The 23600-nt window shown below is 46.0% G+C and overlaps 2 protein-coding genes across 2 annotated transcripts in view; one reads left to right on the top strand and one right to left on the bottom strand.

The window, feature by feature from the left end:
- The window catches only part of LOC144139081 (uncharacterized), a 163546-nt gene that overhangs the window by 5065 nt on the left and 134881 nt on the right, over nt 1–23600 (top strand). The gene's annotated exons all lie outside the window — the stretch shown is intronic.
- On the bottom strand, nt 2571–8227 carry LOC144137926 (8.6 kDa transglutaminase substrate-like). The gene is made up of 4 exons (XM_077669948.1): nt 7994–8227; nt 6870–6926; nt 5426–5552; nt 2571–3349 (listed from the first exon to the last, which is right to left on the bottom strand). The coding sequence occupies exons 2-4, from the start codon at nt 6917–6919 to the stop codon at nt 3212–3214; spliced, it is 315 nt and encodes a 104-aa protein (XP_077526074.1). The 5' UTR covers nt 6920–6926; nt 7994–8227; the 3' UTR covers nt 2571–3211.

Below are 23600 nucleotides of genomic sequence, written 5' to 3'. Positions count from 1 at the left end.
AGAACTTCCTATGGCATCGAGTAAGGAAACTATGTATGTGCCATCGTGGAGAGCATAGAAAGTCTTATAGTTAGAGCTCACGTCGGCAAAGGATTGATTCATTAGGAATGCTTCCGTAACTTCAGTATTTCCAACTATAAGGTCCACTTTTGCGGCTTTGAGGTCGCTGAACATTGCGTCGACGCTTTTGTACGACGCCACTGTAAAGGAAACATTCTTGAACGACAGAAACCCCATGAAGGCAAGAGCTACCTTGGTTCGACAGGACCTCATGCTACCTATGTGCGCGCAAGCCAAGCGCAGGCTCTCACTGGAAAAACGCTTTCGTTTGGTCATGTGTCGCTGGTATTGCTGCAGGAATTCGGAGCTATTGTTGAAGCATCTCTTCTTTAGAGGCGCTTTCAGGCAGCGAACGGCACTGCTAACGCCTTTGCCGTCAACGACGATAGCGCTTAGCGCCATATGCGCCGGGGAGTCGTAGAAAACTTGGACCAGTCGATCGAAGTCGTTACTTTTTAGCAAAAAAACCCACTCTGTGGCTATTCCGTTCGCAATTTGTGCTCCAAGTGACTGTATTACGACCCTCACTTGATACCCCGGAACATCAGCGAACACCGTCGTTTGAGCGTTGTGCAGTCTGTTCTTGAGAATGTGTTTCCACAACCCGGGTGAGTTGTAGTTCCACACAGTGTACTTGCTGATTTGAAGCTTGAGCAAAGATGTGGTCAGTCTTTCACCGTGGTAAGCGACGAAGACGATGTCAGCGCCTGTTTCGAACCAGGGTTGGAAGCCAGTCTCGGAGTCCACTGCATTCGGCGCACGCTCAGATGCCGTTCTCTGCAACAAAAGCGCGAGGACGATCCAAGAGACTCGTCGCATTCCTTTAGCTCGGTATGACCTGCTCTGCGTCAGCCGTGCGTGGTAATATGGACGCAAGCGCCTATCAACTACAACGGGAAGGATAGGAAACATCTTGGGAATCGATCGACCGATAACGCCGTCACATAGAATTTCGCGATCCTGAAAACCCCCGACCTGTGCAACCGACCCTTTTTTCAGAAGTAAATCTTCCGAGTTCAATGAATGTAACAAACCAACGTAAGTAACGCTGGACACGAGCACCCTACAGCAACCTTCATTCTCGACTGTGCCTTGCGTAATTTCACTTGTTATATACTGGACGTCACTGGACTAGCGGGCCCAGATTTCTATGTTAGTTTACCTTCGGTCTGTTGGCGTTCAAGGTCTCTTTCCCAACAGCACTCACGCTGGTCGGAGAAAAATACCACTGATATATCTATGCATCAATCACCGAGAACAGCCCGTGGAAACGAAGGAAAAAGCGAGACAGCGCACAGAGTGATTCCCCAATAGACTACGATCAAGAGTAGTTTTCCCCGTCTGAATGCAGCTCTGGCGTGCTATGAGGAAAAGTATAGTGCAACCGTGGTAGCGCTTCGTGTTTGTCATACGATGCATTTGTCGCTCGATCGTTGGCTCCTGTGGGGTGACCCAAACTTGTGGGTGGGCATGCACGCGACTCGGATGTCGCATGGCCTCATGGGAAGGGAAATCCAACGTCGGTACTTACTTTCCTTGGCCACAACACAAATAATCTGAACGTTTCGTACCAGCGTTTTTCTGATTTTTACGCACGTTAGTAACGCTGCTCGTGAGGCAATTCTTAAGAGCGCGTGCGCTGGCAAAAAGTTTGTCTCCCAAAAGTGCCTGTTTTATTTTTCTGCTAATCCCCCCCCCCCCCCCCCCCCCCCTTAGTTTTAGGGTCGCCACTAGAAAGCGCACCAAACATACTCATGACAACCTTCCATCTCCTGTTTCTCATAATCTGAAGCTTTTCTTCCCGGTAGCTTTCGGCTCCGAAATTTTCACGCCGCTGTGCAGGAGGGTGACGTCCAAATTCAGAACGGGTATCATGCCTTTGTTTTAGCGCTGAGGATGGCTTCGACTATTGTTAGGGTTGACTGCCGGATCCATAGTTTTTTTAATAAAAACGATTCGTTTTATTCTATACAGAACTAAAAGTAAGGCGAGGTTGTGATGCGTTCCGACTGATAAAATCGTCTGCCGAATTTTTTTTAATGGTATCAACATTCTTGGGCTCTTAACCAAGTTTTTAACAGTTGAGCTGCTGTAGTTGGCCGTAATGTGTGGCGCGTAACGCGTTAAATATAGCAAGAAGGTGCATGCCTCGCGGCGACCGGCGACCGTCCCCGGCATGCGCAGTGGCTTTAGCAAAAAAAAAAAAAAAAGAAAGAAAGAACCCTCTGGAAAACCCCGAGGAGCGCCTGGCGCTGCCTAGCAACCAACAACGCCAAAGCTGGTGCAACACCTCACCCACGGGACCTCGACGCGACTCCAGGAACGGCGCGCATGCGTCGTGCACGTATACGCGCCGACGCTGCGCCCCAGCTGTCGTCACGCGCTACCGCGCATGTAATGCTTGGAATGAGGAACACGACGATATCGATGCATACTGATGATGACTACTACTATCACAGTGCGAAGCAATGACGGAACATGGAAATAAACAGTTTCAAGCTAGTACAAATGCGTGGTGGTGTGTCGGTCAAGCCTTGCCGGAATTAGGGCAAGCTTCGCCAGTGTTTATTTTTTTGCTCAATTTGTTTTTTTTTCTCTCTCCAGCCGGTTTATTTTCTATCTAACCTTTAGCTGTGATAGGACGAAGTATGACCTCCAGACCAAGAAAGGAGGACCTTCAATCCTCAGCGAAAACGGAAGCGTAGGGCGGAAACTTTGCACTTTTGGGATACTTAGGCTTCCTACCGTATGCAGCGTTTACTTTGGTAAAAAAATTAAGTCAAAACAACTTGCGTGTTAATGGGAACGGCATTGATTCTGCCTCAAACCACATAAATTGTTTGGAGACGTGGGGTTGCCACGTTTGCTGCGGCTATAGTTCTGTAGGTACCATATACTTCCGACGGCGTTAGCCGTGAGTAATCTTCATTGCATGGTATGTCAGATGCAGCTTCGTTAATAGACCGAGGGTTGATCACGCGGATCGGGGGAAACTCCCTTATTGCGTGAGAAATGAACGACGTATATCCAATCATGGTCCGGTTGACCAACTGTTGCTCGTTTGAAATGGTTGTGAGGTCCGTGGAGGTTTGCAAACGGTCAGCTGCCTTGATCTTTGGCTGGGCGAGGAGTTAGTTTGTCGTCGTAATGTCTACGCCGAGGTCGCATGCAGATGTTTGCAGCGCCCGACGCCACCCGTCTCGAAGCGTTCCTGAGGATTGTCCAGGACGCACTTGTAGCCCGCCATGCAGATGTCTTGAAGCGAAGTGTTGCACAGTTCTTCCGGGCACTGCAAACGTCGACGGGACGCGGGGGTCAGAAGTTAGGCAGTTTTAAAAGGACACGGCGTCTGCAAGGTGTACAGTGCGCAACACCCTTGTCTATAACACTGAGTTCAACTTGAACTGGTTACCTCTCAAAACTGCGGACTCAAACTTGTCACAAAAAACGATGAGGTCAAAATATATGGTCAAGACTTCAGAATGACACAATAGTTTTCTTCAGATGTTTCTCTGCTGAGGCAAGATAAGACTATAAGTACGAAACCTGTGTTATAGACAAGGGTGTTGCCCTCTGTACGAGCTGCCGCAGCTCGGTAACAATGGCAAATAACAATAATAATAACAACAATAACAATAGCAAACTAAACGCCGAACATACAGTCCCTCGTGGCGACATACGCAGATCCAAACTTACTAGAAGAACTTGTTTCAAACTTGCAATCATGCGATAATTTATTTTTTATTGCATTTCACACAGCCGCACATATCTGGCTGCAGCAAACAACTGCTGGTGCCATACGCACCGCACATAATGATTGAACCGTAGCTCAACTGCTTCCCGTTATTCGCGGTGGTGGTATCCTCTAACCCACGCCCCCGGAGCAATAAATTTGGGTCGTGATTTCATTTGTTTCTGTGCAATAAATTGGCATTAGAGAGAAAGTTAAAGGATGATTTCCGATTTTGGGAGATTAAGCGTAAGAAATCTACTCAAAATAGTACTTCTTCCAGAAGAGCAGTGGGGCTCCCGATGTTTAGGGAGCTCGGTGTCTTCAGCCAATTGGACGAGGGCTTATTGCATGAGGGGAGCTGGGCTAGAAATGGCAGCCTTCCACTCGGGGAAGGGCACGTTATGAAGGAGGGATGAGTTCCACGTGATGCCGGTATCACTACAGGCATGACCAAATGATGTGGTGAAGTGAGGGTCGTTCTAAGAAGGTAAGGGGCAAGCGTCTCTATATTCCGCATGATATATGATAGACATGAGGTGTGGAGTGGGGAATGATAGTCTAGATGACTGAGTGAACAACTCAGTGGTACCTCACCACAACTTTTGGGCAAAATAAAGTTACTACTACGGCTACTACTACTACTACTACTACTACTACTACTACTACTAATTCTACTATTACTACTACTACTACTACTACTACTACTACTACTACTACTACTACTACTACAACTGCAACTACTACTACTACTACCACCACCAGAAGAAGAGCCTGATATGGAGGAAAAGTTTATACCTCGTGGGCTCTCAACTTGAAATTTTGAACACAGAAAAAACTCCATAAACCTTCTTTCGTGCTAACGCAGTTCGCGCGAACGATTGAGCTATGTCAGGCGGGTTGAAATGACACCAGTTAACATAAATATTTTTCCCCAAAGATAGTTTATACCAGTTAACGTAATGTTTCGTGCTTTACAGAGCACAGTTCCGCAAGTTTCTGGGGCAGAGGTTTAACATGCTTGAATTTTTAGCACTTGAGAATCTCAGTCTCGCCGAGAATTCGGCTTTGATCATTTCCTTTGCTTCAAACTTACCCCCGTCTTACAACCGGCTTGATTGGGATAGGCACAGGCATAGGCACGGACTTCTGAACTTTCGTTGGCTGTTTTCAAGCTCAAGTTAGCGCTCTTAAAGCGAAACTTTCTATGCCTCAATGATGGCGTCGCTGGTCCGAGTAAAATGCACTACAGAAAAGCCAACTTTACACAATATGTTTCACATAACGACGATGATGATGATATTGATAACCGAAGTCACATCAAGCTGTTCAAGAAAAAAAAAAAACTCCTTCCGTGGTCGGAATCGAATCTGGGTCTCTCGCGTTATGAAGCCGACGTCTCTCCGGTCGGGCCATTTTGACACAGTTGAAGAAATTTGGATTTTGACTTTCACTCAGGTAGCATTGGAGAATCCTTCGCGTTTTAACCGTACTTCTTTGATTTTTTTTAATTGCACTATAGCTCTTAACATGACCCACGTAGCCGTTTTCGCTTCGTTCATGCTCAAGCATGCACTCTTGTTGGCATGCATGCCAGCATAACCTAGGAAAGGTGCGATTTTTGTCGTCGCTCGCCTTGAAGCAGAGTTCGCAGCAGCCGCAGACGCCCTCGTAGCTGCCGCACCCGCACGTCCTTTCCCGGCAGTGGGCTTGCTCGCACGTGTACGTCGAACAGTCCACCCGTGTCTTATTAGCGGGGGCGCTGGGATCGAGAAGGGAACGGTTAGCGAGAAAATAAATAAATTATAGTCGCAATCTGAAGAACATATTTACTCTATCACGTATGCATACTGGCTTTAAACTATCAGAATGTCTGTCTGATCAAATGAGTCTGTCATTTGAACTGTACTCGTTTGGTTCCACCAACATACGTTGAGGAATCCATGGTTTTAGCGAATGAGTACGCATGGCTAGTGAAAGACAGCTACAGGAGAGAGCGAGAGAGAGAGAAGGCTTGCTAATAATGATAAATATGAAAAGATGTTGGATTATGTGCACAAATTCCACAGCATACGCAAACAAGACGACAGGAGCTGGGCTCATACGTCCGGCGATTAAGAATGCTCTCTCTCTCTCTCTCTCTCTCTCTCTCTCTCTCTCTCTCTCTCTCTCTCTGTCTGTCTGTCTGTCTGTCTGTCTGTCTGCACCGTTAAAGATAAACGAGACGAGGCAGGAGTTACCGACAGCCATTTTACGGACCCATGTAGTAGCCACCACGACCATATAGCTGGGCGAAAACGAGAAATAACTGCAGTGACTACATTCCCATACACCAGAATGTTATAACTTAAATTGCTGGAATCATATAAAAAATTGTGTAACGCTAGATTCTGAGTAACGATCGTGTTGCTAAAAAAAGTACTGAGAAAAATTGGGTAACACTGGTCCTTGTCGCTTCTTCTTTGTCCTCGCTTGTTTTGCGCAATCGTTGCCATGAAAAGCTGGTTTGTTTCGTTTAAAGGTGGAGACAAATTGTCTGCCTTAGTGCACCAGAGTTGGTGTTTAATCATTCGGAATATAGTGCAGACAGCCTTTTATGTTCTGCCCTTCTCTTTGAATTAGTGAAATTATTTTCAAAATTATTTTTTCTGAAGTTACTTCTGAAATACTGCTTTTTCAAGCAAGCAATTAGGCTTTAAGACTTGCGAGAGCCATCATTCAAATTGTGAAGGACATGGGGTAACAAAAAGCACGCAGTAGGTGCATACTTGATTCTCTGTGTGAACATTTTTTATGCTATAATTATTCTACTCATTTCGACCGTCTTTTTTCAGCCTAAGTGTTTACTCGGCGTTGTTCCCTTTGTTAGCTTCATGGTGCATGAGGCCTGTAGCGGGAGGCTTCAAGCCGCTGAAGGAAAACTACTCTCGTTGAGTAGTTTTTTGATCCTGTGAGAACGCTACTCAGGAAAAAGAGGAAAGGGAAACTCACTTAGCCGTATCGCTGCCTCAAGCGATACTTGAAATAAGTGGCCCCCCGCCCAAAGCAATTCCGTTTTTACCGAACCATCCGCACTTACCCCAAAACGGTGGCAATGACGAAGAAGATTGTCACAAGAGCCAGGTTCATCTTCCCCCTGGTGTCACAAGAGAATATTGAAACGAGGTTATTGAAGATGGTAAATTCCGTCTATTAAAACGCGGTAAAGCTACGCATGTGTGCGTTATAGGCCGCGCCACATTCCACGACCACTGACAAGTTAATTGTCTCTTTATGGATTTATCGTGAACACGTGCGAGTTTCTTCGTCAGCTGCACCAGACCTGTCACAGAAACTGCAACCATCTACTCAGCAACGTAACGCAGAACCCGATCAGCCACCAGCGGGGGTCAAGTATAATTATTCTGGGCAAAGGAAGCTCGTGGTGTGGGTATATTCGTTTCGGTTTCGGAGATATCAAAGACTAACGAAAATTGATTTGCGTACAATTTTTTTCCGCCCGTATTATGAACTAGCTACAACGCTGCGAAGGGAACTGAGATAATTCACAGCTCCATCGCATGACCCCACTCGTCGTTTTTGTTTTTCTCCTCATGATCGTATGGATTGCCGCCCAGTACTCTATAAGAATATACTAACCTGTAGGTCGTGAAGAAAAAATGTCCATTAAAATATATTACTAGTATAGGTATATTGCACATGGCCCATTTTGTTGGAAGCGTGCGAGTTACCTAAAAACAGTTGGTAACAAGAGACCAATATCGTAAAAACCTCCCAATCAAAACGGACCACTTCCCACTCAGGTTTACAAAAAAAAAAAAAAAAAAGCACTGAACGCCTAATTGAGAGAATATAACCACTGCAGAAAATAATGTACAGTAAATGACAAATGAAACGCAATCACGAAAATATAAACCAGAACACACAATTTCTTTCCATGCAAGTCAAAATGGCGCCTGACTTGATTACAGCGACAAAGTTGAGAAATCCGGCTTTCCAAGTATACCAACAGCGCGCCATTGTTCGACCTTCTCAAACAGTGTTTTTTTTTTAAATTTTTCGTGCTCTGGTTTATACTTTCGTGTTTGCATTTCATTCGTCCGTGACAGCACATCTCGTTGAAAAGTGCGGACATCTGATCGCTGCTTGCAAGAAGCCATGGGTTGATACTACACAAGGGAATAAAAAAGACGTCCGACTCACCTTCTGTCTGGTACTCCGTACAGAAGTTGCAGTAGCCTTTCTTGGCTTTGACAGAAGACACTTGGTAGGAAAACGTGTTTGCTTGTGGTGCTGCGCGTTTTAAAGCCGGTTGCTTCGTCCCCCACGATAAGGTCACTTGGTATGCAGGGCGGCGCTTACAGAATTTGTTTATAGAGTTCCTACGCGCGCGCGAGGCTGTGGGGAATACAGGCGGAGACGTTCGATAGAACCTGAAGCCAAGATGACGAATACGTGAAACGCGCTGGCTTGCGAAGTTTGTATTCGATAATTGGTGGCTCGACGGGAGGAGGAAATTTGAGGCGAATGCGATAAGAAATGTCGCAAGACCTGGCTTTGCGCGATGCTCAAAGCTGGCTTTCTGTCCAGTCTTCGTGAAATCCCTTTTTGGTTGACATAACGCTGGCTTCGTTGCGTTACTTGGAACTCACGGATAGCGCCCATGCCATTGCAAGTTCTGCTAATGGAGCGAAAGAGAAGCTCTAGGTAGTGCAGTTAACCATCCGCGTTTTAAATTTTCTTTAGAAAGGTTTAAGAGACAGCATTATGCCGTCCGGAGGCGTTCGCTTTCGTTTTATTGACGGGTTCATTAGAGCTATACTCGGGAACAAGTTAAGAACGGCAATGTATCTCATGTGCGGTATCACTCCGCCTAAGCTGCGGACCCGGATGTCAGCGGGCGCACGTGTTTTGAAACGAGATTGCTATGAATGCGTGATATAACCTGCCGTTTCTCGCGTAGTTTGTTTGCCGTCGCTGCAGTATTTTATAAGCACATTAAGTCCGAAAAGTCACGGAAACGGCTCGTGCTATGTTCAAAATATTCCCAGTAACGCACTACTTGCGCCGAGCGGAGCAACATCCGGCTGCGGTGATGAGGCACAGCGGCAACTCCCGTTGCCGTTCTTAACTTGTACCCGAGTAGAGATAGACTATCTCTAAGGGAGAACAAAACTGACAAGGCAAAAACATTTGAAAAGTCACCAGTGAAGAGTTAGTAAACAATTACACTTGCATTGTACTCCAGCGAAGGTGAACCGAGTGACATAAAACCCTATTACAGTAACAATAATACGAATAAGTGAAAGTGACGGAGAAACTTAGTGTTTAATGTAAACTTGCGTAATGTAATGTAAACTTGCGTAAAATGTACACGCAACGTTGTTGAACTGCAGAGGGACAGAGTCCTCGTCAGGCGATTTAGCCTTTAGTCTCTGTCCCTGTAACACACGATGTATTTTGGTTTCTTCCAATAAAGGATTGATTGATTGATTGATTGATTGATTGATTAATCGCAACCTGTGAATTCGGACTGAAAGCCGATCAAGTAGGCTGGTTGATAGGCGCCGATTATGAAAGCGAGGTTAGCACGGTGAAAGACTGGAGGGTTAAGAAGACATGACCCAATCACAGCACTTACAACGAGAGTTTATTTTTTTCGGCCCATTTATTTACAGGGCCCCGAAAAAAAAAAAAATCGGAAGCTTGCGCAAGACTCACATGGCGAAGCTGTTGTAGGTGAGCGTTGCCGGACACACAGTTAAGCTTCAGTATCATTGTTTATTTGCATAGTTGCGGTGCTGTCATATGCATCGAAAAGGTAGTCGTATCGCGGTGAGTGGTGAATGCAAAGTTATCCTCAGCCTTGTAGACTTCCATCAGCTCAATTGTTGAAGCTTGCACTAAGTCGCGCAAGGCTTGAAACATAGCGAAGCTGCAGGATTTCTTTAAACGTGAGCACTGAAGGACACATCACCACGCATTTGTAAAAGTTTGAAATTGTTTATTTACATGTTCTGTTGCTGCTTTGCACTGGGCTACTAGTATACGTCATATGCATCGTTAACGTCGTGTTCCTCATGCCATGTTCCCCATGTTCCATGTTCCTCAATGTTCCTCATTACATGCGCGGTAGCGCTTGACGACAGCTCTGGAGATTTTTTAGATGCAAAGCATCTCTTGCTCTCGGCTCCGTCGTCCGTCGTCCGTCCATTCACCGGCCCAGGAAGACACCGGCAACACTGCCGCTCCAGGAGCCCTTTAAGGGGAAGCGTGCTCGTCTCGTGCCGGCCCAGGAAGACACCGGCAACACTGTCGCTCCAGCATCTCATGGTCGGGGCTATGTCCCTCCCTTGTGGTGGCGCCGTCCACACCCCCACTGCGCATGCTCGGCTCATCTCGGGCCGGCCCAGGAAGGCACCGGTAACACTGTCGCTCCAGCATCTCATGGTCGGGGCTATGTCCCTACCTTGTTGTGGCGCCTTCCACACCCCCACTGCGCATGCTCGGCTCATTTCGGGCCGGCCCAGGAAGACACCGGCAACACTGTCGCTCCAGCATATGTCCCTCCCTTGTTGTGGCGCCGTCCACACCCCCACTGCACATGCTCGGCTCATCTCGGGCCGGCCCAGGAAGACACCGGCAACACTGTCGCTCCAGGAGCCATTAAAGGGTAAGACACCACCGGGCGTTCAGCAAGCCGAGCATGCCCAGTGGGGGTGTGGACGGCGCCACAACAAGGGAGGGACATAGCCCCGTCGCATCTAATAAAATTACACCATCTTCCCGTAGGGGAACTCTGAGTAGTATGCGAAACAGCCATGGGCTCAACGCAATGTCCCATTTCGTAGTTCCGGTATAGTTAAAAGTGTGGTAGTTACCATGGAAACCAAACTGTAAATATAACGGTAGCTACGTACCTCAACCTAACGGAAACGACGAACTGAAAACTAATTGGCACTTGAATCGACCCCATGGCTGCTTTGCATACTACCCTGCGGAGATGGTGTCATTTTTTCTTTCTCCTAAAGCCACTGCGCGGGACGTGGACTCGGAGGCACGCGCTCAGGAGCGCTCGGCATTTTCTCGCTCCTCGTGATTTTTGCCAGATTTAAAATTTTTTTTTTTGCTAAAGCTACTGCGCGTGCCGGGATTGCTCGGCGTTCGCCGCGAAGCACGTGCTCACGAGCGCTCCGCATGTTCATGGTATTTTTTTTCTGCAACACCGAACTTGTGGCTCGTACAACAGCTCCGCTGTTAAACTGACGGCTGTTCGTTCAGCCCTTAATTTCCTGTCCTATTGCTGGCAAGATGTTCCGCTCTGTATCCTCGTTTCAAGACGCTGAGAACGTTGGTTACTGATTAAGGTAACAAGGGGTGTGACGTGGTCACGCACACATTTTACAACCCTGGAAACGCGCTATTAACGAATGAGAGTCTCCGGCGGACCAGTTCACAAGCAGTTGTTGCAGTTTTAGCAGTTGGTTTGGAGAGAACTGCGCTATTACTAATGAACTCAAAAGCAGGGCTGCAATGTTGGAAACTGCGCTGCAGACGCTCGCTACAAATCAGCTTAATTTTACTCTATTCATTCATCAGGCCATTCATAGCCAGAAGACAAACAAGTACTAAGCAGTGCGCAGAATTAGCGCCTGTGTCCCATGGTCCCCCAGAAACCAAGCTACGTGCCGGCAAGCGCTCTTGACTAGCTGCTAAGTGCAACTCAGATAGTGGTTATGCTCGTGTTTCCTTCTCTTTTTAAGGCGTTTCGAAGCATGCTTTGCTTTGGTTCTGTTTCTGTCACTTCTGGTCTAACTTCATACTTATATTCTCGCTTGCAGTGATATAGATCGGCAAGCTTTTCCATTTCTTGAGTATCGGTACGGTACCTGTGTCGCTGCGTTAGTACCTCTGTTTCGAGTAGGCCGTTGCTAAAAACAAAGATGCCGCTCAGATGGCTAGATTTATGGCCTTGCGGTTCTTACGGTTCCAGTCTAGACAATTTTGCAGCGCCTTGGTTGCAATTCTACTTGCGTAAGAACCAGCGTAAGCACCAGTGCATTTCTGAGGTTGAAATGCACCAGCATTTCAACCTTAGAAAGGAGTATATTTGTTCACATGCGTTTACAGAGGCAAACTCAAGTTGTCTAATTGAACTTACCTGCAAAACATTAAGGAGCAGTCACCTTCAGAAAGGCAGTGGCTGCGGGAAAAAGGTCACGATCAACCCGCCGCGGTGGCTCAATGGCCGGGGCGTTTTACTGTTGAGCCCAAGGCCGCCGGTTCGCCGTCGTGCCCGCTTTTTAGATGGACGCCAAAAGCGGAAACGCCCGTGTGTCGTCATTTCGGCGCACGTTAAGCATCCCCGGCTTTTAAAGATAGAATCCGCAGCCCTCCACTACGGCGCGCTTCATAGCCGCCAAGGTGAAGCTTTGGCGTGTTAAACACACATAATTTAAATTGAATAAGGCCATGATCGCCGCAATGCACAAGAAGGCCACTGCTCGGCGGTACGCACAGTTGCTTAGTTTGTCAAAACAGAGCGTAAGTACCGTTTTGAAGCTTGGGCCCAAATACGGGCAACTGAGGGAGGCAAGTAATGAGGTTCACTCGTAACACACGAAATAAATTGAAGCTGGGAATTTTATTAGCACACAGCAAATTTTTCCATCCTACACAACTGGTGGCGGGTGCAAGAGGTCTGTTGGTTGGTGTGGTGAGCACAGAGCTGCAATTTCGTTTTTCTTCCTCGCTGGGTCCTTCCATCTCAATGTGTGATGTAACGCTAGTAAAAAAAAAAAAGGCAATCTGCGCCGTTATTCTGTACTAGAGATTTCTTCCACATGGTGAATCTTCCATAGTACAGCTGCATTACAAAGCCTTTTGGTTTGTGCAATGATAGCGTATAGAAACACACATCTCTAAAGACGACGTGCCAAGAACTCAGCTGCGCAGAGTCGACGTGAATCAAGTACAAATCAAATGCTTGTCACCCATATAGGTACAGCTGCGAAGGATTTCTTACAACGACAATGGATCAAGACTGTAAGTGTTGATATTGGTGCAGTTCACTGACGTCTTTTTGCTATTCTGTTCGCAGCAATCTCTGCAGCTAAGACAACTCCGGCTGCGCATCCGAGCGCAGACAACTGCGCGAAGAAATCCCAGAGTTTGAACGTGCTTCTAGCAGAAGTAGCCTGGATGTCGCAACGGGGAGGCCTCTTCCTAGTCAGCTCCATCTCTCGGATGGCGCTCATGAGCCTTCTTAGCGGTCGAGTCAGAGTCAACTCCTTGGAGATCGGGTACGTCGTCAACGTCATTGTAAAGCGCTCCTTAAATTCCCCGACATCTTTGAAACGGGATTTGACAAAGCATACATTCATGCTGTGGACAAAGCAAACGCGGTTTTTCGACGTCGCGCAATGAACGCACCCGTAAAGCGTCCTTTTTTCGATCCCTTCGTGTTTGTGCCGAAGGTACGACGACCTCAGTTTCTCGAAAAAGCTTCCCGAGCCGTTGGACCCCTTTTCCAAGCTCTCCCACGCGCTGGATTCTTTGACCACGCAGGGAAAGACGGAATCGTCGTCCAAGCCTCTTTCGAGTTCAGCGATTGTGTCCATGTGGTCGCGAGGACGAGCTGTTGTGACAAGAGACGTCAGCTGGCTCCTGAAGTAAACCGAGAAAGGAAGGATTCCCAGCATCCAGACAGCGTACACCAGAATGCGAATTTTCCCTTCCACTCTGCTTCGAGGGTGTGCGTACGACGTGCCAAACAACGAGGCCAGCAGAAAGAGCACTTCGTGCGACGGGAAAGTCAAGGCGAGGCTTGGAAACTGGATTCGGCGCACGACCACGATTGTGGCGACGCAGAAGGCTAGGCAGGAGGTTGCCAGAATAACGCAGGGAGAGCGGCCAATGGCGTCGAACAGGGAAACTACGTACGTGCCGTCGTGGAGAGCGTAGAATGTCTTGTAGTTACACTCGACGTCAGCATAAGTCTGATTCGTGAGCAAGTTTTCCGTAACTTCGGCGGGGGCCACTGCAACGCCCACTTTGCCGACGATGAGGTCACTGAACATTGCGTCTGTGCTGGTGTAAAATCTCCTTGTGAATGAAACATTTTTGCTCCGCAAAAGTCGCATGAAGGTAAAAGCACCCTGAGTTCTGCAGGACTTCATGCCACCGATGTCTAAGCATGCCAAGCGTATTTTGTCACCGGCAAAAAAATTTCGCTTAGATATGCGTTGTTGGTACTCCTTCGGGAAGTCGAAAGTATTGCTGAAGCACCTGTTCTTTTGATGGAGTTTCATGCAACGAAGGCTCTTGCTGACGCTTTTACCGTCAACGGCGATGGCGCTTAACGCCATATGCGCCGGGGAATCGTAGAAAGCTTGGACGAGTCTATCAAAGTCGTTCCCTTCGAGCAAAAATACCCACTCTGTGGCTATTCCGTTTGTGATTTGTGACCCTAGCGACTGAATTACGGTGTTCACATAATCCCCCTGTACATCGGCAAACACTGTCGTTCGTAAATTGTGCAGTCTGTTCTTGAGGATATGTTCCCATAAACCTGGTGACCTGTAGGTCCACACAGTGTACTTGCGGTTCAGAACTTTTACCAAAGAACTGGTCATCCGTTGGTGACTGTGAACAACGAAGACGAGGTCGGCGTCTGCTTCGAACCACGGTTGTAGTCCACGCTCTTTGTCTGATGCATTCTGCGCATGCTCAGTTGCGGTTCGCTGCAGCAAAAGCACTAAGAAGATGCAAGGAGCTCGGATCATTCTGTTTCACTCGTGCTTGTCCTGTGTTCTGGTTATTGGAATGTAGAAATCAGCACGCTCGAACTACAATAGGGTGAATTAGTGATAAGCATCGGACGTAGCATTCATTGTATCATTTCTGTCACTAAGAACGGACTATTCTAGGGACGAAGCGACACCAAGCGGCTCGTCGTGACGTTTGCTTTCCCTCTGATGATCACTATCGATTTTTTTTTAGGATCACTCACGGTACTCTGAGAAAGAGAAAGTTGATGGACGTACCGATCGCTGGGAAGAGTTTGGGCAATCAAGCCAAGAAACATGGCACTTATTGAATAACGGGCCCTGATCAACTGCAGGATTACCGGCAGGGATTTATTTTTCGCGTGTCGTGCCTCCAAGGAGTCCAGCTGTGGCCCGGCTTCGTGTTTGCTACAGCAAGATCTGTTTCATATTTTTGTTGCCTGCCATAGGCTACTGTGGGGCGACCTAAAAACCAGGGAGTGCTCTGTTTGCAGCAAAGTTTGATAAGAAAAAAAAAATCCAACTTCTTTACTTTCCATTGTTGAAGAAAAAAGTAAGTAGTTTGCGCCAGAGTCTGAGTTTGGTCTGTGGCGAAATCCGAGCACTGTACGTTGGAAACTCACATGACTTGAGAGTAGTTTACTTTTTTCTGGCGGGTGAGAGCTCAGACAAAGTTTTCTGGAAGCGTGGTGCTCTTACGTTGTTGCTACGCGAGCTTTTGAGTATCGTCAGAGTTCAAAAGCACACAAAAGGTAGCCACAACGACGCTCATTGTGAGCCCAACATTAAACATTTCGTCCCATACAGACCTGAGTTTAGAAATTTCGGGCTTGTTATTTTTCGTTGGCTAAAATGCAGCGACGCCACTTCATGCCCATGCCACGTGGGATGCTTGTTTTTGGTCCTTCGAATGACTTACGCTATAATTTATTGCAGCCTGCGGGATATATGATTTTCAGAATTGAAACATTTCTATTTTTAGTGCGCAGTACTTAAGCGTCCGCTACTTTGGTTTGACGTCCTCGTCGGCCTCGTAACCGAGCGAGCGAAGGCAACACCGAATACAGAAGGAAAACGAAGGAGGATTTAGTGGCTAAGTGCTGCTGAGCATGAGGACGTGGGTTCGAATCCAGGCCGTGGTGGCCGCTTTTCTGGTGGAGGCGAAAAACAAAAGTGCCCGTGTGTACGAGATTTCGGCGCACGTTAAAGATCTCCAGGTGGTCAAAATTAATCCGGAGCCCTCCACAACGGCGCGCCTCATCGCCTTCGTTGCGTCGGCGCGTTAAACCCTTCAATCAAAACGGAGGAGGAATGTGTGGCGAAAGTGCGAGGGGGAGGGCGGTATGCCACGTTTACACCAGACATGCTGGGCGGGGGCCACGCGCGGCAAGATAACGCCATAGCAGCGCGCACCGCCTTGCGCTCGACGATGACGCTTTCACTTCCTAAAATTCAGTTCGCGGTCCCTTCCTGAGGCGCATATTTCGATCACTTCCTGAGGCGCAGTTCGCGCTGCCGACGCAAAGGCTTACCATTACTGACACTTGCACGGGAGATTCAAACACGATTTACAACAACATGCTCGGTGGCGGGAACAGTCGTTCTTTCGCAGCGGGAAGCGAAGCAGGCGTTTTCCACCGTCCGGCCAGTTGAAACAGCCCGGTACAGGGCGACACGGCATCGCTACTCTGGCTGGGGCTTTTAAGAGGTCACTCTCAACGTGTCGTACAGCCGCATTACGCTCCGAAAATCACGATCTATCGAAGAACGCGCGCACACGGCAACCCAGAGGCACCAAAATGTCAGCGCCCATGGTTCTTCCGGGGTAAACAAATGTCACGTGACGCGGTTCGCCCAATGGCCGCTGTCGGCGGCATACAACAATGAGGGACAAGAGTGCCGATACTCTGAAACCTTATCTAGCGGTTCTAGGCACCAGGCGTGCTCAACAGGCGGACTGTTGACAACACTGTAACCTCCACAGTGCTGTACGCAGCTTCTTAAATGAACTATAGTGGTCGCCTTGGAGCCTGGAGGATGTTGTCGCAGAAGCCTGCAAGAGGCGACCGAGAAGTCGAAGAAGGTGATGTTGAGTCCCACGAAAGCCGTAATCTATCGTGACCGTCATGGATGTTGACGGAAGGGGAGCTCACTCTCTAGAGCCTGCACCTCACCTGAGTGGGGCGCTGGGGACTGGGACCTGAACTGCTTCCGAGGAGCCAATAGCCTATTACATTTCTATTAAAATTTGTCACCATCACTGACCAATTCCCTTGGCCTGGTGCGTGTGGATTATGTGAAGGTTTTTTGGTGAATGCTTGACGCCAGCGTAACAAGACATCTTGGCAAAAGCTACCCTAGCAGCTTCGCGGCAAGAACTGCGATCAAGTAAGGCAGTGGCTTTAGCAGAGATAATTTCTTGGAAGCATAGATATTATTATAGCAGAGCGTAATATAGCTGCCCTCCGGCGGTGGTCCATGTCAGTCCGTCTACGCTTCGTGCCAACACAAAGAAATTTAAAGAAAATAGTCTTTCTTGGGCTACTACGCAAAAATTTTGGTCTGTCGGTCGAAAAGAGAATTTATTGAAACTAGTTACAGCTGGGGCCGACAGTGCACAGAGTATACGTAATGTGCTACACAAGAAACGAAGTGAACATTACACAAGTTCAAAAAAAAAAAAAAGGTCCACCGCACCGAAGGCTCTTTAAATTAATGTCCACGGCCCATGGTCCAGACACCAGAGTTCACGCGTGGGAGTCAACATAAGAGCCACAACAGTTCACACACATCAGTTCTACACTGTATTTATTTATGTGTATGTCCGTGCATAGGAGCATGCTCAGCCAGGCTGCCTAAACTGCGCCTTGGCCTCTGAACATACGACTCCCTCCCCTAGACAACACGCAAGTGTTACACCTATTTGTCGGTCTGTCCCCCAATTCAGCCACCCGGCCAAAGTGAAAGTGAAGCAGCACAATAAGTTTATATACCCACAGCCAAATCTAAACGTTTAAGTCCAGTGGCAATGTTCATACTTGTCAACATTGCTGAACAAGAACAAAACATTACGCAAAAATGAGGAGTAAAATCAACACACAAGTGATATTTGCAGTGTTTCTTTATTGAAAAATTCATGTATGCTTGGTTCTTGCGTTAGCAAATGAAATACTACATCAATTGCAGAAAATCGTCGCCTGTTGTTGCCAGCGCTACGATAGCTCGAGGCGTCATTTAAGGAATCAAACGGCAACAGCAACGAAACGTTCCACTAGGTAGGTTCCACGTTTCGCTTGGAACGCACGTTGAGAAGAGCAACGCGGCTCTATTAAAGTTGTAGCAGAGTCCGTCAAAGCATTGACGGACTCTGGTTGTAGTAAGGCTCCGCCGTAGGGCAACGCTCGCATCGAGGCACCCGGCCTGGAGCAGTGGAACGCGGTTAATTTAAATTGACTTGAGCAAACCTTTAGCGTATTTATCTCGGGAGGAGCGAGACGGGAGAGGAACAACATAAGAGGTGAGCGGGAAAAAGAAGGGAGGCACTTACTTGGCAGGGGCGCCAGACGACTATTGTCTTTCGTCGACATTTACAACGAAAGGAACCAATACGCGGCCAATTTTTTATCTCCACTTTCTCGTGTATTCTCTGTAGCTCTCAATCTAATCTTGCAAAAAAAAAAAAAAAAAACGTATACTAAAGCTGGGCGATAAGATGACTCAATCATTACGCCAACTTTCACTTACTTGTATTAGTTTTCACTAAAGGTGCAAACGTTACTGAATTCCGGAGGCTTCTGTCAATTCACGGCCCTCTACGGTGGGAGTATACGGTGACAGAAAACGGCTGTAACTCTGGTATCGTCGAAACTACTCCGAAATTGACAATTCGCTGCTAAGACGGCTCCAACATTGCGCCGGGTTTCACTTACATTTCATAAATAAGTAGTTCACAGTGAGGTTGCAAATGTTTTGCGATTTCCGTCTGCTGTCAATAAATGGGCTTCTACGCGTGAGGGTAACGGATAGCTCCCTGTGTATACCCTAGAATAAAACTCTAGTACTTTCAGTTCTATTAAGCTAATTAACTACGAAGTGTGCTCAATCGCAAATACAAGTGAACGTGTTTTGTTTCTTCCACTCCTTGGACTGCGCCCCGGTCAACACATATATTCGCTGGAGCTTCGCTGCTCGTTCTTTTTCACAGAGAAGACGGGCTGGTGATTTTTCTTATTCCGCTGCTCCCCCACGTAGGTGCACCAAAGTCGGTGTTTGCCCCACTATTGCATACAGCAACCATTACAATCGCCAAGGATTAAGATTTCGATACGTACAGACGTTAACCCTTTGGCGTTTTACGTTGATTTTATTTTTGCACCATCGGGATACCTTACCGGGCCCCCTGTAGAGAGCTCGATGCCGTTCTTATTATCGCTGTGAATATTCATTTCTATTCAAGTTATTCCACAATGGCGAGCTTCAGGAGCAAGCAGAATTTCTGTCATGCAAGAGCCGACTGGCGGAAAGCAGCAACGTGGTAGAGCTTATAAAGCGCCCGCATGCGTATGGAATGCTTAGGATTCCAAAGAAAGCTTCAGGGGCGAAAATTCTTGTTTGTTTCTATCCAATAGCTGAACGACGCAGTGTGAAATATTGTATCCCCTTGTTTCAGCAGCAGAACACGCGATGTGCTTTCTTTCATCGACAAACGTGACTGAGATAAAGATTTGTGCATTGACATTTCTGTTGGGATCTCTAATGCTGCTATATGTTCATGCATCAGTAAACCAATGTGTTGAACCGAAAAAAATACGGGTTCCGTTACGGTTTGGGTTCGGGCGAATTTATTTCGTTCCGGTTCAGTTCCGGTTCGACTAAATCATGTACCGAAACGGTTCGTGAACCGGTTCGGAACCTTAAACCGGTTCGCGTGCCGGTTGGGAGAGTTGAACGAGCCAAGAGAGAAAAAAATGTTCAGTGAGCCAAGTGAGAAAAGAAAATAATTAGTAGTTTAAAACGACAACAAAAACGAGAATTAAAAATGTTAGTTTCTAATAATAGTGGTGCAGTTTCAAGGCAAATGGGCTAGTTATTGGGAAAACAAATGACGTGGTGGCAATTTACCAGCTACTTTTTCGCCAAGACCTTATGTTGTCCTAATACTACATAAAAGCTACCGCCAAGAGATATCACGGTCGGACATATTTTCTACGCTTTCCTTTTTTTGTTGAAATCGCAATCCTCGTTACGGAATCGCCCATCGCGCTAACCGTTGAACCCTCGTGTTATGCCTGCGTACTGGCGCGTTTAAATATCAGCTTGGAATACCAGCGGTATGCATTTTTTATCAGTTGTAGCATAATAACTAAATACTACAGCAGTCACGCAAGGGCAGCAAATAAATTAGATTATTTTGTCATATATAATAATTTGTTAGCGGTCACCCCCTCGAGCGTGTTAGTCACAGTTTTGTTAAAAGTAAGCTTTAGTTAACGCTCAGTCATTGCATTATTTTAGTCTCTAATCACTGGAATAGATTTTGCGATAGCTATCCGGGCAGTGTGCGTAACAGCGAATATGTTATCGTTCCGCCTTACCTCCCGCCATCGTTCTGTCCGCTACATTGCGGAATCTTAAAGAGATTATGCCATTACAAACTGAAAGGGCAATTCTACGAGCGAAGCACGAGGTATAGAGGTATATCTTTTCTGGAGAGACGCTCTAGAACCCCCCCCCCCCCACCCCCTCCCAACCCCCGGAACGAGTAGCAGTAGAAGTAATGTAGCGATTTGGGCAGTCAGTGAAAGTGCACCTTAAAAACAAATCAGAGCTGAAAACTGCAGAACAAGCAGAAAGGACGAGCGCTGGGCGAATTAGACTCTATGGGACCGGCCTGCCTTTCATGCATGTGTTACCTGCTTTACGGCTCTTTTTCCTACCAAGAAGGAATACGTAGTGCCTGCAAAGTCGAGTGATGCAGTGTCTTGATAAAGAAATAAGTGGACACTATACGCGAACACTTTTTCCTGCTATATTTACTATTATTTGCATCTGTTAAAAAAACGCGAACTTTTCCGCTGTGTACCGTCCTGAAAACCAGCCGATCATGCTAGGCGCCACGACACTCGCTAACTTTGATTGATATTGATAACACGTTTGGTTTTTAAAGCTAGGACAAATGAAAGGATGTGTATACAGCAATATCCACCTCTCGGTGCTTTTCTTATTAGGTACTGCTTACTTTACGTGTAATAATTTAAAACAGCGTGCCTTTTCTTTTTGTTGTTTTTTCGTAGAAAAACACTTTTTAAAAATATTGGCGCATTTGATGCCCCGACGCTACACTTCTGCTTCGAGGCGAAGCTTATGCTGGAGGGTGTCAGAACAATTTTGACCACTTGGAGACTTACAACGTGCGTCAAAATGTCGACATATGGACGTTATTATTTATTTCAAGAATACTGTCAGCCTTACACAAGGGCCTCGGCAGGAGTGGGTGTACATTGTAACACATACAATAAAGAGAAATCTATACAGTCAGAAAAATTATAAGTAATGCAAGTTCAAAGTTCAAAGTTCAAAGTTCAAAGTTCATTTATTCAGCATTGTACTCTCATACAAAGGGGAAATAATAAGGGCAGAAACAAAAAGCTGCTAAGAAGCAACTTGACAGGGTTTCTGCCCCGTTTTTGACAGCAAAAGAACAGCAGAAAAACGAATACAAATGGTTGAACTGTTTTGGATAAAAAGAGCATACACTAAAGAATAATTGTCACGTGGATGCATCTGAATACAAATAAAAAATGTACATAAGCAATCATATGTACACTGGGATATACATATATAATAAGAAAGTAGATACAAACACACAATACATATACATACACCCGATTAAAATATTACAAATATTTGTTTAATGTACCTGACGCAGTGGTAGGTACTAATGAACATCCGTACCAAATGAAAAAACAAACAGCCTGAGTAGTAAAAAATATACAGCCAGAGAAATAATAGGTCCATGTAACAAACTAAAAGAGAACATTTTCGGTGAACGAACAGCGAAAACAAAATTGCATAATAGGAAATGTTTCGGAGAGAAATCCATTCAAAAGAATATAATTTCGGTGTGCGTGGCTGTCACAAATGTATTAGTGTCATAAGCGAATACCCATTTCTATGACGTGTTCTTTCCATTTTCTGGTGGAGATAATATTTATGTGGATATTTTTGCTTGCTAAATTATTTAAGAGACTGGGCATACAGTACTGTAGCCTGCGAAATCCATGGTTTGTACGTGAGAAAGGAGTCATCCAAGGATTTTTATGCCTGATATTATATATAACTTCCAAAGGTGGTGTAAGGTTGGATAAAGTGAGGAAACATTTGTTATTGTAATGGACAGCCTGTTTGTATTTCATCCCAAGATTATAATTATATAAGCTCGGCAGAGGCACCACGTCAAATTCTGAAAAAAGTTCTGCAGTGTGGGCGTCGTATGAAACGTTTGCAATATGGCGAAGCGCTTTCTTTTGCAGTAAAAATAATTTAGTTATATTTGCTTGAGATGTGGTGCCCCATACAAGATGGCAGTAATTTAGGTGGGGGGTGAAAAGTGCGTTGTATAGGAGCAGTTTCGTTTTTGTGGGGATAACATGTCGCAGTCTGGAAAGAATACCGCAAGCCTTAGCCAAGCTTCCTCCTACGCGTTGAACGTGTGTATCCCAAAATAAATGTTCATTGAAAGTTACTCCCAGGGTTTTGACTTCTTTTACAACCTCTACTTTCTCGGATCCAAGATATAGGTTCAAATCCGAAGTAATGTTTTTTTGTGCAGTAGAAAATAGTACAGCTTTCGTTTTTCTTATGTTTATTTCAAGGGCGTTTAACTCACACCACTTCAGCAAATTTTTAAGGGTCATATTGGCTGAGTTTGAAAGTTCATTTAGGTCATCAGACTGAAAAAAGAGGCTGGTATCGTCAGCGTAGACGACATAATGGGCACCTTCACTAATATTGAATATATCATTTATAAAAATATTAAATAAAATAGGACCGAGAATGCTACCTTGCGGAACTCCCGCTGTTACGTTCCTTAGCGAAGATCTAGTTTCTTTGATCCTGACACATTGTTTCCTGAAATTCAGAAAAGACTTTATAAGTTCTAGAGTAACGCCACGAAAACCGTAGTGTTCTAGCTTGGTTAGCATAATTTCATGATTTATCCTGTCAAAAGCTTTTGACAAATCGATAAAAATGCCTAAAGTAATTTTTTTTATTTTCGAATCCGGTAAGTATGTGTTCTTTTTGAGTTAGCAGGGCGAGTTCTGTAGACATACCTCTTCGGAAGCCAAATTGTTTCGGTGATATGATGCAATGTTTCTCACAGGACACAATGCGGTTACAAATTATTTTTTCCAATCCTTTGGACATTACAGGCAATATAGAAATAGGTCGATAATTGCCAAATTCATTTTGGTTTCCAGATTTAAACAACACCGTAACTGAGGCGTGCTGCATATTTTTTGGAAAAGCACCCGTGGATAGAGATAGGTTGAAAATATGGCAAAGCACGGGCACCAACAGGTCAAGTACAAATTTTAGCGGTTTTATTTGAAGGTCATCAATATCGCGCGCTGTGCTATTCTTTAGGGACATGAAGACTGAATAAACCTCAGAGGGAGTAGTTGGCTCAAAAAAGGCGGAGTAACTGTTTGGTGGACCCAAAAACTGTTTCGAACCACTTGTATTAAGACTTGGCACTAAGGTTGTAAAATATGTATTGAAACTGTTTGCCAGCTCGACACCCTGTATCGTTCTATCACCGATTAATAATTCAAGTTTTTCAGCCTGCCTTGACCCACGGTTTAGGAGCTTGTTTATTTCACGCCATATGACGTCATTACGGGAGCGAGAAAAAATATTGTCAAAGTAAGTTTTCTTCGCCTTACGCAGGAACTTCGACACAAAATTGCGATACTTCTTAAAAGTTTTGAAATCATCCGGCTTCTTTGTTTTGATGAACTTCG

Source organism: Haemaphysalis longicornis, unplaced genomic scaffold (genome assembly GCF_048455015.1).
Source record: "Haemaphysalis longicornis isolate Haplotype H1 unplaced genomic scaffold, Haemaphysalis longicornis Haplotype H1 scaffold_5, whole genome shotgun sequence".
In the NCBI taxonomy this organism is placed as follows: Eukaryota; Metazoa; Arthropoda; class Arachnida; order Ixodida; family Ixodidae; genus Haemaphysalis; species Haemaphysalis longicornis.
The sequence above is the reverse complement of the archived record's forward strand: the minus strand, read 5'-3'. Positions and strand labels throughout refer to the sequence as shown.